Below are 17,959 nucleotides of genomic sequence, written 5' to 3'. Positions count from 1 at the left end.
GGGGGACAGAGACCCTGTGCGCAGTATGGGGGGACGGGGACCCTGAGCGCAGTATGGGGGGACGGGGACCCTGAGCGCAGTATGGGGGGACGGGGACCCTTAGTGCAGTATGGGGGGATGGGGACCCTTAGCGCAGTATGGGGGGATGGGGACCCTTAGCGCAGTATGGGGGACGGACGGACCTTGTGCACAGTATGGGGGACGGACGGACCCTGTGCGCAGTATGGGGGACGGACGGACCCTGTGTGCAGTATGGGGGGGACCTGGATGGGGGACATGTCTGCAAGATAAGGACCAGGATGGGGGACCATGTCTGCAATATGGGGGACCATGTCTGCAATATGGGGGACCTGGATGGGAGGACCATGTCTGCAATATGGGGGACCATGTCTGCAATATGGGGGACCTGGATGGGAGGACCATGTCTGCAATATGGGGGACCATGTCTGCAATATGGGGGACCATGTCTGCAATATGGGGGACCTGGATGGGGGACCATGTCTGCAATATAGGGGATCTGGATGGGAGACCATGTCTGCAAGGGGACCTGGATGGGAGACCATGCCTGCTATATTGGGACCACCTCTGCAATATGGGGGACCTGGATGGGAGACCACGTCTGCAATATGGGGGACCTGGATGGGAGACCACGTCTGCAATATGGGGGACCTGGATGGGAGATCACGTCTGCAATATGGGGGACCTGGATGAGAGACCATGTCTGCAATATGGGGGACCTGGATGGGAGACCATGTCTGCAATATGGGGAACCTGGATGGGAGACCATGTCTGCAATATGGGGAACCTGGATGGGAGACCATGTCTGCAAGATGAGGACCAATTCAAAAGGTGTATAAAAAATAAAATGGTATCACTAAAAATGTCACTTTGTCATGCAAATAATGCGGACCCCCCAAATTAAATGTTTTTCCGTGTGCGGCCCATATGCCCAGCTGAGTTTGAGATCCCTGGTCTAGTCTATCTATCCCCTTATAAGCACGCATACCCTCCCTCCCCCCAGATCCTAGTTTAAAAGCTCCTCCATCCGTCTGACCATTTTCCCCCCAGCATAGCTGCTCCCTCCCCATTGAGATGCGGCCCTTCCCTACAGTAGAATAAATCCTACAAAACAGAAGGAGTTTCTCAGAGTTACCAAGAAAATAAATTCACAATATCTAAACACAAGATCAATAGACCAACAAAACAATATTCACTGGACAAAAAAGTCATATAAAAATATTTTTTATTTTATAGCAATTAATGTAATAAAAATTCAAAAGGGCACAAGCATAGACAAATTAAAAAACATACAACAATACAAATAAGATAAAAATGAAGCTCAAATGAGGGAATCAGGGGGTAACGCATACAGGGGAGTATGTATGATGTATTACTTATTAGCCATAATGGGATATAGTAAAGGGAATATGTATATAATTATATAAATATAAAGTGCAAGTGATATATATCTATCAGAATTAACATATACAGGATGTGCAGATATGTCACTAAAATATTTAGTAACTAATGAATGGTTAGTCTGATGATTACATATAGTTCATAGTCCCTTTAAGTATCCCCTTTTGAACATGATTATTTCATATGATTATATATAATTCATAGTCATTTTTAATCAAAACATCACCTCTTTTTGAAAATAACATGATTCCATTACATCCAGGAGTCAATTACATTAAATTTAATTCATTCAAAAAGGTCCTTTGTACAGGAATAAATATTGAGTAAAAACTAGGGCAAAAATCTAATTGTAAAAGAGATTATTACTGAAGTCAACCAGCATCCACCTGCTCCCTGTCACCGGACTGGTGAGAAGGTCGGCCTTGGTCTCCATGAACCCAAACCCTTCTTTCCTGCACCAATGTCTAAGCTACTTGTTTATCTCCCTAAGCTCCCGCTGTCTATCTAGTGACGCATGTGGCACCGACAGTATTTCTTGGAGGTCCTGGCCTTCAGCTTCTCTCCTAGTTCCCCGTAATCATTTTTAAGGACCTTCCACCTCCCTCTAACTTTGTCATTAGTACCAATGTGTACCATGACTGCTGAGTTTTGCCCAAACCCACCCAGCAATCTGTGTATCCGATCCGCTATATGTTGAACCCGAGCAACCAGCAGACAACACACTGTTCGGCATTCACGGTCTCGGCGGCAGATGACTCCGTCTGTCCGCCTATTTATAGAGTCTCCTACCACCATCTGTCTGGTCTTTGCTGCACTCCTATTACCCTCCTTCCTACAACAGTCATCTTCCTGGTTGCTAGGAGCGTCCTGCTTTAGTGATCCCAGTCCTGGGATAGCAATCCTAATATCAGCCAAACAGGCATATTTACTAGGTTGTGCCAGATCAGGACTGGGCTCCCTGGCACTTTTCCCCCTACCCCTTCTTGTAACATTTACCCAGCTACATTCTTCTCTATTCTGGTCTTCCCCACCTCCACCCGCCTCCATATCACTGGCCCTAACCAGCACAATCTCAGTGAGCTCTAAACTCCTGTCCAGGTTTCCAATGCTCCTGAGTGTCGCTAGCTGCACGTTTAGATCCGGTATCTGGGCTTCCAAATATGTAACTCGTTGACATCGAGCGCAGACTTTTTCACCCTCAAACGGCTGTTCAAAGCATGCATACATCTCACAAGACACACACCTGGTAGCATTGCCCATGGAGCACATACTATATGGTGATAAACAATACAAGTAAAAGCAGAAAAACAAATAGAAGGTTAGTAAGGAAAACACCAAACTATGCTCTGGTGTTAAACTATGTACTTTACTGCCGCCTTTGTACTTAGCTGCAGCCTCTGGGACGCTCAATCCAGCCTCTTCACGCTCGGCAGCCTCGCTTTTTGTTTTTTGACTTGTAGTGCTTGCAATCAGCCCAGCACAGGATATGGATAATTTAAGTAGAAATGTTCAAAAATATAAAATTTAACCCTTTTTTATTCAAAAATAATAATTGGTTTTATTCTTGGCAGATGACTGTACCAGGAGATCAGAGGGACAGCTGACATCTTCAATTTTCAAATCGGATGATCTTGAGATCCCACAGGATACAATTGAAGTGAATGCCATTACTCCAGATTTACCATCATCCCTTCACAGCAAAGATCTGTCATCTGATCTTTTGAAACAGGTCCTGTCTTCTGATTCATTACCGACTACTAAGGAAAATCAAAGTCACAAAATAAGCATTAAAAAACGAACTGCTCCTAAAACAAAGAAGCCATTTTCACGTTCAAAATATGGAAATAGTTTTCCCCTCCAAAAGTCTTTTCTAAAACATCAACAATTTCACACAGCGGAGAATATATTTTCTTGTTCCAAGTGTGAGAAATGTTTTAAAGAGAAATCAGACCTTGTTAGTCACCAGAGAACTCACAAAGGGGAAAAGCCATTTTCATGTTCAGAATGTGGTAAATGTTTTGTTTGGAATTCATATCTTGTTACTCACCAGAGAACTCACACAGGGGAGAAGCCGTTTTCATGTTCCGAATGTGGGAAATGTTTTAACCAGAAAGCGCATCTTCTTGGCCATCAGAAAATTCACACAGGGGAGAAGAGTTTTTCATGTTCAGAATGTGGGAAATGCTTTGTAGATAAATCAAGTCTGATCAAACATCAGAGAATTCACACAGGGGAGAAGCCTTTTTCATGTTCAGAATGTGGGAAATGTTTTACAGAGAAACCAAGTCTTACCAGACATCAGAGAACTCACACAGGGGAGAAGCGTTTTTCATGTTCAGAATGTGGGAAATGTTTTACAGAGAAATTATGTCTTATTCAACATCAGAGAACTCACACTGGTGAGAAGCCTTTTTCATGCTCAGAATGTGGGAAATCTTTTACACAGAAATCAAGTTTTGTTAGGCACCAGAGAACTCACACAGGGTAAAAGTCTTTCTCCAGTTCAGAATGTGGAAAATGTTTTGTGAATAAATCTCTTCTTAGTCACCAGAGACGTCACACAGGGTAAAAACCATTTTTATTTTCTTAATTTGAGAAATTTTTTACTTGGGGAAACAATTCTTAATAAACTTCAGAGAAGTCACACAGGGGAGAATATTTTTTAATGTTCAGAATGTTGGAATGTTTTAACTGAAAATTGTATCTTCTTAAAGGGGTTGTCCACTACTACCACAACCCCTTGTCATTCCTCATGTTTGCCTTGATTAAATAAAAGCACTAATACTCAGATCCCGTGGCCTATAAGATACATTTTTAGCAAGAAACAAATCTTGCTAATAAGTGATTGGGTGTTATAGACTGGAGGCAGCTTCCTGTGACAGAGGAGAACGCTGAGACACTGCCCTTTCTGATCACTGAGAGAACTGCTCTCTCTCCTCTAGCCCCACACTTATGTAACTGATTGGTGCAGTGCAGGAAAGGAAGGAACCGGGACCATCAGAGGTTGCCTGTCCTGAGTGAGCAGCTGAAGGACCTTCCACCCGACTAGCTCAAGGATCTTTCAGATCATGTAACATTGTTTTACATATTTTCAAAAGTTGTCAGGTTTAGTTATGAAATGAGCCATTTCTTAATGATTTTGACTTTCTGAATTAAAATTTGACAGTGAGGGGGGCATGACTTGGAAGCTGAAGAAGATTGCCCCTTGACTGCAGTGCACTGGCAGCCCGTGCCCTTATTTAGCACTGTCCCATTACCCAGGTATGATAACCAGACTGCTCCAGCCATGATATGATTATTGACAAAGCCTTAGGGTCCCGTGCCCTAAACACCTTCCAGTGACTGCTCCACGGGATGTCCTAACCAGAATCCACTTCTTTCATGTTAAAGAGTACCTGCTCTTCTGCTCAAGAAGGAAAGGGTAACTCCCCAAAACCTTCAACCAAGTGAAGATTTTCTCTGATGTGTCCTCTACTAGCCTTCGCTTTTGCAGGAATCTGTCCCCATTACCTTTAGTCTCCGGGAGAACTCGATCATTTACAGATGGGGCTTCCCCTTATATCTCCTCATTAACCACAGCAATGCCTGGCACTCCATCACGACATACGAAGAGGGTAGAGACCTACTGAGACGAAGGGACCTCAACATCCCAGATCATCCTCAAGAGGAAAATTTGAACCCACGAGGCAGGGAGAATGACTGGCAAACCGTCCCTTCCAGAAAAAAGGAAAAGACGGCTGAGGTGACCTAGGCATGTATTTGGCCTATCTCGGCATCGACAAAATACTCTCCACTGAGATCCTGTTTTCTGCCTCTCAGGTTGAGTAGGTCACATAATTGACCTCTTATTTGTCTTCCTTGTCTTTAAGGTTGTTTTTTCTTTTTTGTTTAGTCTATCTGTGGTTTTAGTTAGTGTAACTGATATTCTTCTTTTTTTGTTAGTGTCTAAGTCTATCTCAGATGGTTCTTAACCCTTTACGACCTTGGATGTATCCATACGTTCAGGTCGGTAGGTACTGTGCGCGCATGATCGCCGCCGGGTGTCAACTAATTCTGACAGCTGACACCCGGCACTCAGTGACAAGAGCAGTGCCCACACCACTCCCAGTACTTTAACCCCTAAATGCTGCGATCAAGAAAAAGTGGATTAAAACGCCATTAAAAAGACGAATGTAAAGAAAAATGGTATCGCTGAAAACATCATCTTGTCTGGCAAAATAAGCCGTGATACAGCTCCCTTAGCCTAAAAATAAAAAAGTTACAGCTCTCAGGATAAAGTGATGCAAAAATAATTATTTTATCTATAAAATAGTTTGTATCATTGGGTAAAAGCGTCAAAGCAAAAAAAAAGATGGTATCATAAATGTGGTATCACTGTAATCGTACCGACCCGAAGAAAAAGCTGCCTTATTAATTTTACCACACTCTGAATGGCTTAAAAAAAACAACTCCTGAATTGCTGTTTTTCGTTCATTCTGCCACCCAAAAATCGGAATAGAAAGTGATCAAAAATGTCATGTGTACGAAAATGGTACCAATAAATACGTCAGTTTGTCCCGCAAAAAACAAGCCCTTACATTACTCTGCTAGCAGAAATATGGAAAAATTATAGTTCTCAAAATATGGCGATAAAAAAACTAGTTTTTACAATAAATAGCGTCTTTTAGTGTGTGACAGTACACTGCTGCTGCTGATTTGTTCATTCTGCCTCCCAAAGATCTCAGTAAGGCTCCGTACACATCTATCCTGCACTCTGTGCTGAGCACGCAGAGTTACACCCAGGGTTTCTGTGTAGATCTCTGAAATACGTGATTCAAACAGAACCCCATGCAGAAGATTCCCTACAATGAGGCAGAAGGAGGCACTGTGGACACCGTTCGGCCTGTGATCCGGCGGTGTCCGTCTTTTTAGGTGTGCATAAAAGCGAAGTCTGCCACAGTTTTGTGCACTTCTGAAAAAAAGGACACCACTGAACTGAGGCCAGACTGAGTTCAGAGTAACTCTGCTGCCTCCTTTTAGTTAATGGGTCCCTCTGGGTTTCATTTGAATCATGTCTCTCGGAGATTTACATGGAAACCCCAATATAAGGGCTCAGCGTAGAGCGCAGGATAAATGTGATCCCAAATGTTATGTAAAATGTTCCCAAAAAATGCTTCAAATCAATCCATAAAAAAGCGAGTCCCTACTCAGGTCCGTCATCTGTCAATGGAAATATAGGAGGCTTCCACGTTATTGGTAGTACAAAGGCTCTGGAAGAGCGCTATGGCTCCTCGCCCCCCCAAAGGAAATTCAGTAAATTCTGCGCTCCCAAATCCAAGTACTCACCTCCCTTCTGAGCCCCAGTGTGCCTAAACCACATTTAGCATCTATACAGTTATATGAATAAGTTTGGGCACCCCTATTAATCTTAAGCTTAATGTTTTATAAAAATTGGTGCTTTTGCAACAGCTATTTCAGTTTGATATATGTAATAACTGTTGGACACAGTAATGTTTCTGCCTTGAAATGAGGTTTATTGTACTAACAGAAAATGTGCAATCTGCATTCAAACAAAATTTGACAGGTGCATAAGTATGGGCACCTCACCAGAAAAGTGACATTAATATTTAGTAGATCCTCCTTTTGCAAAAATAACAGCCTCTAGTCGCTTCCTGCAGCTTTTAATGATTTCCTGGATCCTGGATGAAGGTATTTTTGACCATTCCTCTTTACAAAACAATTCCAGTTCAGTTAAGTTTGATGGTCGCCGAGCATGGACAGCCCTCTTCAAATGATCCCACAGATGTTCAATGATATTCAGGTCCGGGGACTGGGATGGCCATTCCAGAACATTGTAATTGTTCCTCTGCATGAATGCCTGAGTAGATTTGGAGCGGTGTTTTGGATCATTGTCTTGCTGAAAGATCCATCCCCTGCGTAACTTCAACTTTGTCACTGATTCTTGAACATTATTGTCAAGAATCTGCTGATACTGAGTGGAATCCATGCGTCCCTCAACTTTAACAAGATTCCCGGTGCCGGCATTGGCCACACAGCCCCAAAGCATGATGGAACCTCCACCAAATTTTACTGTGGGTAGCAAGTGTTTTTCTTGGAATGCTGTGTCTTTTTGCCGCCATGCATAACACCTTTTTGTATGACCAAACAACTCAATCTTGGTTTCATCAGTCAACAGGACCTTCTTCCAAAAAGAAATTGGCTTCTCCAAATGTGCTTTTGCATACCTCAGCCGACTCTGTTTGTGGCGTGCTTGCAGAAAAGGCTTCTTTCGCATCACTCTCCCATACAGCTTCTCCTTGTGCAAAGTGCGTTGTATAGTTGACCGATGCACAGTGAAACCATCTGGAGCAAGTTGATGCTGCAGCTCTCTGGAGGTGGTCTGAGGATTGTCCTTGACTGATCTCACCATTCTTCTTTTCTGCCTTTCTGATGTTTTTCTTGGCCTGCCACTTCTGGCCTTAACAAGAACTATCCCTGTGTTCTTCCATTTCCTTACTATGTTCCTCACAGTGGAAACTGACAGGTTAAATCTCTGAGACAGCTTTTTGTATCCTTCCCCTGAACAACTATGTTGAATAATCTTTGTTTTCAGATCATTTGACAGAACCTATGATGCCACTCTTCAGAGGAGATTCAAACAGGAGAACAACTTGCAAGTGGCCACTTTAAGTAGCTTTTCTCATGATTGCATACACCTGGCTATGAAGTTCAAAGCTCAATGAGGTTACAAAACCAAAAAAAGTGCTTTAGTAAGTCAGTAAAAAGTAGGTAGGAGTATTTAAAACAAGAAAATGATAAGGGTGCCCATACTTATGCACCTGTCAAATTTTGTTTGAATGCAGATTGCACATTTTCTGTTAGTACAATAAACCTCATTTCAAGGCAGAAACATTACTGTGTCCAACAGTTATTACATATATCAAACTGAAATAGCTGTTGCAAAAACACCAATTTTTATAAAACATTAAGCTTAAGATTAATAGGGGTGCCCAAACTTTTTCATATAACTGTATGTTTGTCATTTCTGTAGTGATGACAACCCGCCTAATTTAAGGGTGCATGTCTCCAGAAGCACGAGCTGGGCACAATGTATGGGCGCTACACCGTACTGGGGAATACAATGGCAGTTTGCAGTTTTCATTCAGCAACATCCACTGCTGCTTGTTTCTGGAAAACACCCATTGAGTCAAAATCGTCACTACACCTGTAGATAAATTCCCAAAAGGGGTTATCATTTCCAAAATAGGGTAATTTGAGAGGGGATTCTGCTTTTCTAGCAGTAAGGGGCTCTGTATATGGAGTCCGCAAACTATTCTAGGAAAATCTGTGCTCCAGTAGGAAAATAGCGATCCGCCCCTCCCGAGTCTCGGTATGGCTAAGCAGTACTGTACAGCCACATATGGGGTATTTCTACATTCAGCAGAAATTGTGGGACAAATTTTGGTGCCATTTTTGCCATTTCCCCTTGTGAAAATGTAAAATCTGGGGCTAACACTAAATTTTGGTGGTAAAAATGTAATTTTTTTTTTTCACTGCCCAATGGTATAAATTCTGTGACCCACCTGTGGTGTCAATTTGATCATTGCACCCCTAGAGGAATTCATTAATAAGTTTAGTTTGTAAAATGGGGTCTCTTATGGGGATGGGTCTGCTGTTCTGGCACTTCACCGGCTCTGCCAAAGTGACATGGTACCCTCAAACCAGTACAACAAAATCTGAACTTCAATATGGTGCTTCTTCCCTTCTGACCTTTGCACTGTACCTAAAAGGTACCATATTTTTTGGACTATAAGACACACTTTTTTCCTCCAACGTTTTGGAGGAAAGTGGGGGGTGTATCTTATAGCTCGGATAATACATTTTGACTGTGGAGGGGGGGACGGCGGCGGAGGAGCGGGGCACAGGCAGTAGCTGTAGCTGGCTGCTGCTGCTCGTTGAACACGTGTGCCTGCTACTAAAGAGAATGAATATTCACTCTTCTCCACCTATGGGAATGGAGTTATGAACAGTTATGATTGATTCAGGCTTTTCTTGAGAAAGGGAATTTTAGCTTTAATCGCTTGGGTTTTTACTCTATTGGCTAATAGCGTTCCAGCCTTAGTATCCTGTGAGTAATAAAGAGACTTAGTTTTTTGTAGTTTTTTTTCGTATTTATATATAATAAGCAATCTCCATATAGTGCCCTCCCAATAGATGGAAAATATAGAGAACTGTGTCATATCTTGCTGAGTGTGGAGGTACTTTGCTCCAGGAAAAAAAAATGACCAGGGAAAGCCACAGAAAGACTGCAGGAGAAGCGGCTCTCAGCTCCAAGATGACACCACGGTTGTCACGCTGGAGACAGATTGAGCAGGGGAGACAAGGAGGAGGATAGTGGTGGTCAGGCTGGAGTGATTTGCCTGCACAGAAACACAGGTCTCAGCAGGTGACGGTGACCTTCTTATAGCAGCTACCCCGTAGTTGTCCATAGGCTCTGGAGCAGAGGAGTGGGGTGAAGAGGAGATGGGAGAAGCAGCTGCATTACTGAAGGGGTGAAAAGTCAGCGAAACTGCATGTGGCACAGTACTCACTGCCCCACAGCCTAATCTTCACCAAGATGACATACATGTAAATCCTCTCTGTTTTGAATGTACAGTTTGGTGGTCTTAAAGATGAGATAGCAGATATACGTCGCAAACTGCAGAGAATACAAAACAGCAGGGGCAGTGGAAGGCAGAGTCAGCGCCCCTGAGGATCAGATAGCCGATATGAGCAAGGAAAACAGGCTTGTAGAACAGCAAATATCTGCACTGCTGGCAAAGCAGATGACCCTGAAAATAGATCAAGATGCAATAATATACCACTTATTGATGTGCCTGAAAAAAAATAGAAGGCTCCTCTCCTATTGAATTCTTTGAAAACTGGAGGAAATTAAAAATTGGGCCTGAAACCTTAACCCCCTATAGGCTGTAGAATGAGCTCATAGGGCGCCAACCCGTCCTCTTCCTCCTGGGCTTCCACAAAGACCTGTGCTGGCTAAAACATTACACTATCAGAACAGAGATATTATCCTGCGGCAGGCAAGGGATCACCCAGATCTAATAATTAATGGATCCAAAATCTCAATCTTTCCAGATTACTCTATAGAAGTACAGAAACAAAGAGCCAGATTACTTGATATCAAAAAACATCTGAGAGATCTGCACGTTCTATAGTCAATGATATTCCCTGCCAAATTAAGGGTGGGCTTTATTCAAAAGAAGTCCTTCACTGGGTTGATATGAATGAGAGGCAAATACACCGGGATCAAATTCGGGATGTTACAAGTTGAAGATCCTGTGGTACAAACCCCAATTCTTCAGAAACACGATGATCTGTGAGTATATGGGAAGAAGTGTGTTGCTGCTTGTTGGACAGTTCTTTACAAATGTTGTTTTCTTCAGGTTCTATTATGATTATATCACTGTTTTATGTCTAAGTGGGGTTGAATCATCCTCCAAGGAGACTTAAGTTGTAGGTGGGATTCTCCCATACATTCAACAGTGACTGAGCCTTCGTTTATCTATTTGATTATATATGGCGGGGTCCGTGGCAATAGCGGGAATGTAAGGGGTCTTTCTTCTAGTTTTAAAAGACAGGTGATCTTTCAGTATCTTCAGATGGAAAAACTTGCTTTGATTTTCCTGCAAGAAGCACATCTTACCTCTTCAAAAACTTCACCTACTAAACGAGAAGTGGTTACAGGCGACTATCACTCCACGCGCTCTCCATACTCTCGGGGAGTCAGTATATTAGTACACCCTAGTGCACAATGTGAGGGTCTTATAGTGAAAAATAGATACAGAGGGTCAGTACGGATGTTTGTTCTGTAAGTTATTACTAAGTCTCTATTACTAATCTCTATCTACATACCACCACCATATTCCAGTAGAATCATACACAAAATTCTCTCTATTATTGATGGTTTCTCGCACACCCCCTATATTATAATAGGGGACATTAATAATATACCGGACTCTCTCTGGGATAGAGGGAGACATGAAGCTAAGAGGGTAAAAGGCAATTGTACTCCTTTTGGTCACTTACTTAAGGAGACAGCTGTAATTGATCTTTGGAGAGCCGGTCGTCCTAATGTATACCAACACTCCTGCTTCTCGTCCACATTCTCCTCTTTGTGGAGAATGGATTTGTCTCTTGGAAATGAACGGATGCCGGGCCTTATATCTGACATCAGCTCCTGCCCAGAGCGCTATCCCATCATTCTCCTCTGTGTCTCCCTAAGCTTAATCTCCCAATGCAGTACAGACCCACAGGGAAATTAACCCCTTTTGGTTGCAAGTTATAGACCTTAAGGGGAAAATTGATGGGAAACTAAAGGAGAATCTTGTGATTAATAAAAATACAACTTCTATTTTCTATGTATGGGAAGCCATGAAGGCCGACCTTAGAGGAATATATATAACAGAAATCTCAGCAGCTGAATCCCGGACTAAGCAGCAGGATCATTTGGTGTTTCAGGAATTGGGAGATAGAGATTGCGATGATTACAGATCCAACGCCGGCTGCTCAAAACAGGCTGAAACCAGCTCAGGACCTGCTGAATCAGGGAACATTGCCGCTGCAGGAAGGAAGAAGATGTTTCCCAGGACGCAATATTGTGAAGAGGGAGATAAAGCAGGTCACTTATAATGTGATCAAGCAATAGCGTAATCAGTTTGTAAAGGTAGAAAACAGAAAAGGTACTTTCCCAGATGAATATAATATAGGTTTATACAAAGGATATAAATTAGAAGATAGCATTTGATTTAATTCATTAAAATATCAGAATTAAAATAGAGACACAAACAAGATATATATATATATATATAGATAGATAGATAGATAGATAGATAGATAGATAGATAGATAGATATAGATATAAACCACAGGTGGGCAGGTGTGAATGTCACAGCACAGAGAGGTATTACATATACATTAACAAATCTCAAGCAACGCCTCTGAACACAATGGGTAGATATACCGATCCAAACAACATGTCCCACATGCCCTCATATACGTGAGAAAAAAGGAAAGGTCTCCCCCCAATTCTAGTAGTTAATTCTCAGGCATCAGATCCTTTTCAGATCCACATGAATGGGAGCAAAGACAAATGTCTAACTATCATCCTGTTAAGGAACCAGGTAAGGGTGTCCTTATTTTCATGAAACTTTTCTTCCCTGTGAGGGATTCACCAGGGAATTAAACCATTCCATTGTGTAGGTCTTCAAGTCTCCTCCTGTGTAATAGTGACCTGTTTCCCGGTCCCCCTTAAATAATTCAAAAGTACCAAGCAAAACCCTTCATTTCTGAACACCACAACGTCATTTCCTCTTATTGGAACGCATTATTCTGCAACGTGACATCGCGACGCGTCATTTCCGGTGCATCAATGATCGGCATACTGCCGGAACGCATGACTCAAAATAACAGCACGCACACGAGCAAGTCCTTCTATAAAAAAAAGTCCTTCATATTCCAAACCACAGACACATGTGGCTTTATAGATGACCCCTTTACTTCTGCAATTTATGAATGATCTGATGACATATTTTTCTTCCATGTCTTTGTTATAGAAGGACTTGCCTACATTAATGGCCTTACACGCCCCACACCCACATCCTTTATTCTTTCCAAATCTACCAATAACTTGCTTGAGGTAGATAGCAGCAAGGTGAGAACAATAATAAAACATAACTTTTGATTAAAGTGTATAAAAACGACTACAGTAGTATAAAAATAAGAACACCTGTTTCTCATAAATATAGATTTAAATGAACAGAGCGCTATAGTGGTGGACAATATATCTGTAAATGGAGATAGACCTGTACGAAAAACGTCATACAAATGCCTGAAAATGACAGTGGTCACATATAATACATACGAAGTATAGGAGGAAATGTCAATGTTAAATACTAATTACGGATATTCATTTTATTCTGAATTCTGCACCATACATTGCATAAGATTGAATCAGCCATCGTGCTAGGGTTTCTAGATGACATGCGCTATTTGTGTATTTTTAGTTCAGTGCCATATACAGAAGAACAGGTGCTATGGGGGGGCCTATAAAAGCCTATGTTAGAGACAGGGGGGTGCTGGCCATTCCACAGGACACTGAACGAGGGTCTGTGTGTGAAACAGCTGCTGATGTAGGTCCAACGGACACATGGTGTCATACTGACACACGTGCTGGACACAGACAGACAATCTACCATTCAGGATCCCAGGGAAAGATGGGTGAATCTCAACTATTAAGCTAATTATGGGCAAATGGACAATCACTCTGTAACCATTTAACTATTATATATAATTACTGCAATCATTCTTTTTAATGGACAATCCAAGAATAAATCTATACATTTTTTTCATAAGAATATAGTCTTTGATTAATCACATCTGATAAGAAGTCCTCGATAGGAAAAACTACAGAAAGAAGTATTTTTTTTACAGTCAACAAATCAGGGTGGAAAATAAAATTGGAAATCTCTCACCCAAAATTCAGATCCACTGAGTGAATAGGAAGTTCCTCCTCATCCAAGGCAAACAAAGGACAGAATCCTCTTCAGGTCTGGGAAGGGTAGAGACCGGAGAAATTAGCTCTATTCTGCCATATAGGTCAGTACCGTAACCCTACATGCCCCATGACTCCTGCCCTTACAAGAGCAGTCCACAGCTTTCCTGGAGTGTCCACAACTTTCCCGGAGCATCCACAACTTTCCTGAAGGGAAACGCGGCTCCGCTCGGTACGCCTCGTACACGCGCGGCTCCGCTCACCTCTTACACGCGCGGCTCCGCTCCATACGCCTCGTACACACACGGCTCCTCTCCGTACGCCTCGTACACGCGCGGCTCCTCTCCGTACTCCTCGTACACGCGCGGCTCCGCTCCGTACGCCTCGTACACGCGCGGCTCCGCTCCGTACGCCTCGTACACGCGCGGTTCCTCTCCGTACGCCTCGTACACGCGCGGCTCCGCTTCGTACGCCTCGTACACGCGCGGCTCCGCTCCGTACGCCTCGTACACGCGCGGCTCCTCTCCGTACGCCTCGTAGATGGGCAGCTCCGCTCCGTACGCCTCATACACGGGCGGCTCCGCTCCGTACGCCTCGTACACGCGCGGCTCCGCTCCGTACGCTTCGTACACGCGCGGCTCCGCTCCGTATGCTTCGTACACGCGCGGCTCCGCTCCGTACGCCTCGTACACACGCGGCTCCGCTCCGTACGCCTCGTACACACGAGGTTCCGCTCCGTACGCCTCGTACACGCGCGGCTCCTCTCCGTACGCCTCGTACACGGGCGGCTCCGCTCCATACGCCTCGTACACGGGCGGCTCCGCTCCGTACGCCTCGTACACGCGCGGCTCCGCTCCGTACGCTTCGTACACGCGCGGCTCCGCTCCGTACGCCTCGTACACGCGCGGCTCCGCTCCGTACGCCTCGTACACGCGCGGCTCCGCTCCGTACGCCTCGTACACACGCGGCTCCGCTCCGTACGCCTCGTACACACGAGGTTCCGCTCCGTACACCTCGTACACACGCGGCTCCACTCCGTACACCTCGTACACGAGGTTCTGCTCCGTACACCTCGTACACACGAGGCTCCGCTCCGTACGCCTCGTACACGGGCGGCTCCGCTCCGTACGCCTCGTACACGCGCAGCTCCGCTCCGTACGCCTCGTACACGCGCGGCTCCGCTCCGTACGCCTCGTACACGCGCGGCTCCGCTCCGTACGCCTTGTACACATGCGGCTCCGCTCCGTACGCCTCGTACACACGCGGCTCCGCTCCGTACACCTCGTACACACGAGGTCCCGCTCTGTACACACGCGGCTCCGCTCCGTACACCTCGTACACGCGCGGCTCTGCTCCGTACACCTCGTACACACGCGGCTCTGCTCCGTACACCTCGTACACACACGGCTCTGCTCCGTACACCTCGTACACACACGGCTCCGCTCCGTACACCTCGTACACACGCGGCTCCGCTCCGTACACCTCGTACACGCGCGGCTCCGCTCCGTACACCTCGTACACACGCGGCTCCGCTCCGTACACCTCGTACACGCGCGGCTCCGCTCCGTACACCTCGTACACACACGGCTCAACTCAGTACACCTCGTACACAAGCGGTTCCGCTCCGTACGCCTCGTACACGCGCGGCTCCGCTCCGTACGCCTCGTACACGCGCGGCTCCACTCCGTACACCTCGTACACACGCGGCTCCGCTCCATACACCTCGTACACACTCGGCTCTGCTCCGTACACCTCGTACACACGCGGCTCCGCTCCGTACACCTCGTACACACGCGGCTCCGCTCCGTACACCTCGTACACACTCGGCTCTGCTCCGTACACCTCGTACACACGCGGCTCCGCTCCGTACACCTCGTACACACACGGCTCTGCTCCGTACACCTCATACACACGCGGCTCTGCTCCGTACACCTCGTACACACACGGCTCTGCTCCGTACACCTCGTACACACGCGGCTCTGCTCCGTACACCTCGTACACACGCGGCTCTGCTCCGTACACCTCGTACACACTCGGCTCTGCTCCGTACACCTCGTACACACACGGCTCTGCTCCGTACACCTCGTACACACGCGGCTCTGCTCCGTACACCTCGTACACACGCGGCTCTGCTCCGTACACCTCGTACACACGCGGCTCTGCTCCGTACACCTCGTACACACTCGGCTCCGCTCCGTACACCTCGTACACACGCGGCTCTGCTCCGTACACCTCGTACACACACGACTCTGCTCCGTACACCTCGTACACACGCGGCTCTGCTACATCCACACTGTAAACCCCTCCTGACCCCACACATAAACTTCAGCTCATCCAGCACCATGACAACCAGCACAGCAGAGTCCTGCATCCACTGAGGCCCCTGATCATGTGACCCCTGACTCCTCCCCTCCTGTGACCTCATCACAGCTCCTGTGCGCACAGAGCAGCCATATATGTGGTGGCGGCTCTGCAGGTGGAGGTATGTGGAGACCCCATTACTGGAGCATTAATACTAGATATATATTGCACAGGGGATATCGCAGCCGATTCCCTCTAGAATAATCCTGGAATCGCAGCATTAGATGATTATTTCTCTGCAGTTTCTATAGGACATAATACATTACACTCCCTTTGGTTGGGTCATTATCGGGGCGCCTTTCTTTATAGTGAGTCTATGCGGTGACATCCAGGAGGCTCCACACAATTCAGGAACCCCAATGGGGACATTACGGCTTGTTCACCATCCATGACTGAATCAGTGGACATGTATGTGGTCTCTGGACCAGGCCGTCTCTTCTGTATTTGTAGGTTTATGGAGCTGACACTATAGTTTTATAGGATTACGCGTTCACAAAGCGACTGATGATTGTTAAAATTGTGACAAATATCAGGAAAAACTTGGTTAATAACCTCCAGTACTGAGGACGTCATTTTGCAAAAGTCTTCCGGGAAGGAGATTAAGCCGGTAGTGGAATCTGTAGGGAACCTGTCGTTTCTGAGGCATAGTACGTGGGGTGTAAATTCGTCTGCAGTAGAATTTTCCATCAAGTGAACCCACATATTAGTAGTCAGAGAAGCTTCTGAATATGTCTCCATCCTGAAAAGGGTCACCTTGCCATGGTGGGATGTCTGTTATGCTTTTTTGATCAAAAACTGTGTTCACTAAGGACCCTATGTTATTTAAATGCACTTTTGCTTTTTTACTTATTTAGTTACAGCAGGGTTTATGATCACTTTGTTCCTTGTAGGTTTTGCATATGTCTCCATAGATGAGAAGATATTAAACAGGCATTCAGCTCGTCTGCTGGCGTTGCTCCCTTAAGAACAGGTAACGTTTGGCAGAAGTCACCTGTAAAAAGTACAATTTCCCCCATTAAGCGATTGGATCCCTGCAGATCTTTCAAGGTGCGATCGAGGGCCTCAACAGCTTTCTTGTGCGCCATGGTACATTCCTCCCAGACAACTAATTTGCAAATCTGTAATTCTTTAGCTTTCCCTGAGCCTTTAGTGATATTACAGCCAAGAGTTTCCAACAGCACTAGATTCAAGGGCAATCCTAGTACTGAATGAGCCGTGCGCCCTCCATCTTTAAGAGTGGCCGCAATTCCAGATGAAGCATCGGCCAGAGCAATGTTATTATTTGAGCGAATTTCTGTGAGCAGGAAATTAATTAAGAATATTTTACCGATACCTCCTGGTCCATCAAGGAAAAACAGTCTCCCATTTCCACTTGAAATCGGATCTGTAATTGCCAAATACGCCGATCTTTGGTCATCAACCAAATGAGGCTTATTCAATGTGACAAATTCTTTCAACCTTTCCAAATCATAGCTTTTGTTTTGCAGAATATCACAGCCCATAACATCAAAGGATGGTCGAACTGGTGCTGGTAAACCAAATTGTATTAGAGTTTTACTATTGATACACTTGCACCTTTCTTCTGGCGTCAAGAGGACTTTGGTGAATATGTCGGCAGTGAAATTTAAGCCTAAATCCGGATTAACTCTC

General features: G+C 45.1%; 3 protein-coding genes across 3 annotated transcripts in view; 2 read left to right on the top strand and 1 right to left on the bottom strand.

The window, feature by feature from the left end:
* LOC141273837 (uncharacterized) overlaps positions 1–4,137 on the top strand; it is a 98,676-nt gene extending 94,539 nt beyond the window's left edge. The window contains exon 10 of the mRNA XM_073686253.1: positions 2,991–4,137. Within this exon, the coding sequence (XP_073542354.1) occupies positions 2,991–3,907 (917 nt within the window). The 3' untranslated portion in view covers positions 3,908–4,137. The remainder of the gene's footprint in view (positions 1–2,990) is intronic.
* Positions 1–17,959, bottom strand: part of LOC141271684 (uncharacterized) — a 241,179-nt gene that overhangs the window by 107,306 nt on the left and 115,914 nt on the right. The gene's annotated exons all lie outside the window — the stretch shown is intronic.
* Positions 16,364–17,959, top strand: part of LOC141271687 (uncharacterized) — a 205,240-nt gene continuing 203,644 nt past the window's right edge. The window contains exon 1 of the mRNA XM_073681744.1: positions 16,364–16,430. The gene's annotated coding sequence lies outside the window, so the exon portion shown is untranslated. The remainder of the gene's footprint in view (positions 16,431–17,959) is intronic.

This window comes from Phyllobates terribilis, unplaced genomic scaffold (assembly GCF_046119375.1).
Source record: "Phyllobates terribilis strain yellow unplaced genomic scaffold, ASM4611937v1 Scaffold_5__5_contigs__length_657084704, whole genome shotgun sequence".
Lineage (NCBI taxonomy): Eukaryota > Metazoa > Chordata > Amphibia > Anura > Dendrobatidae > Phyllobates > Phyllobates terribilis.
This window is presented reverse-complemented; position numbering and strand designations above follow the sequence as displayed.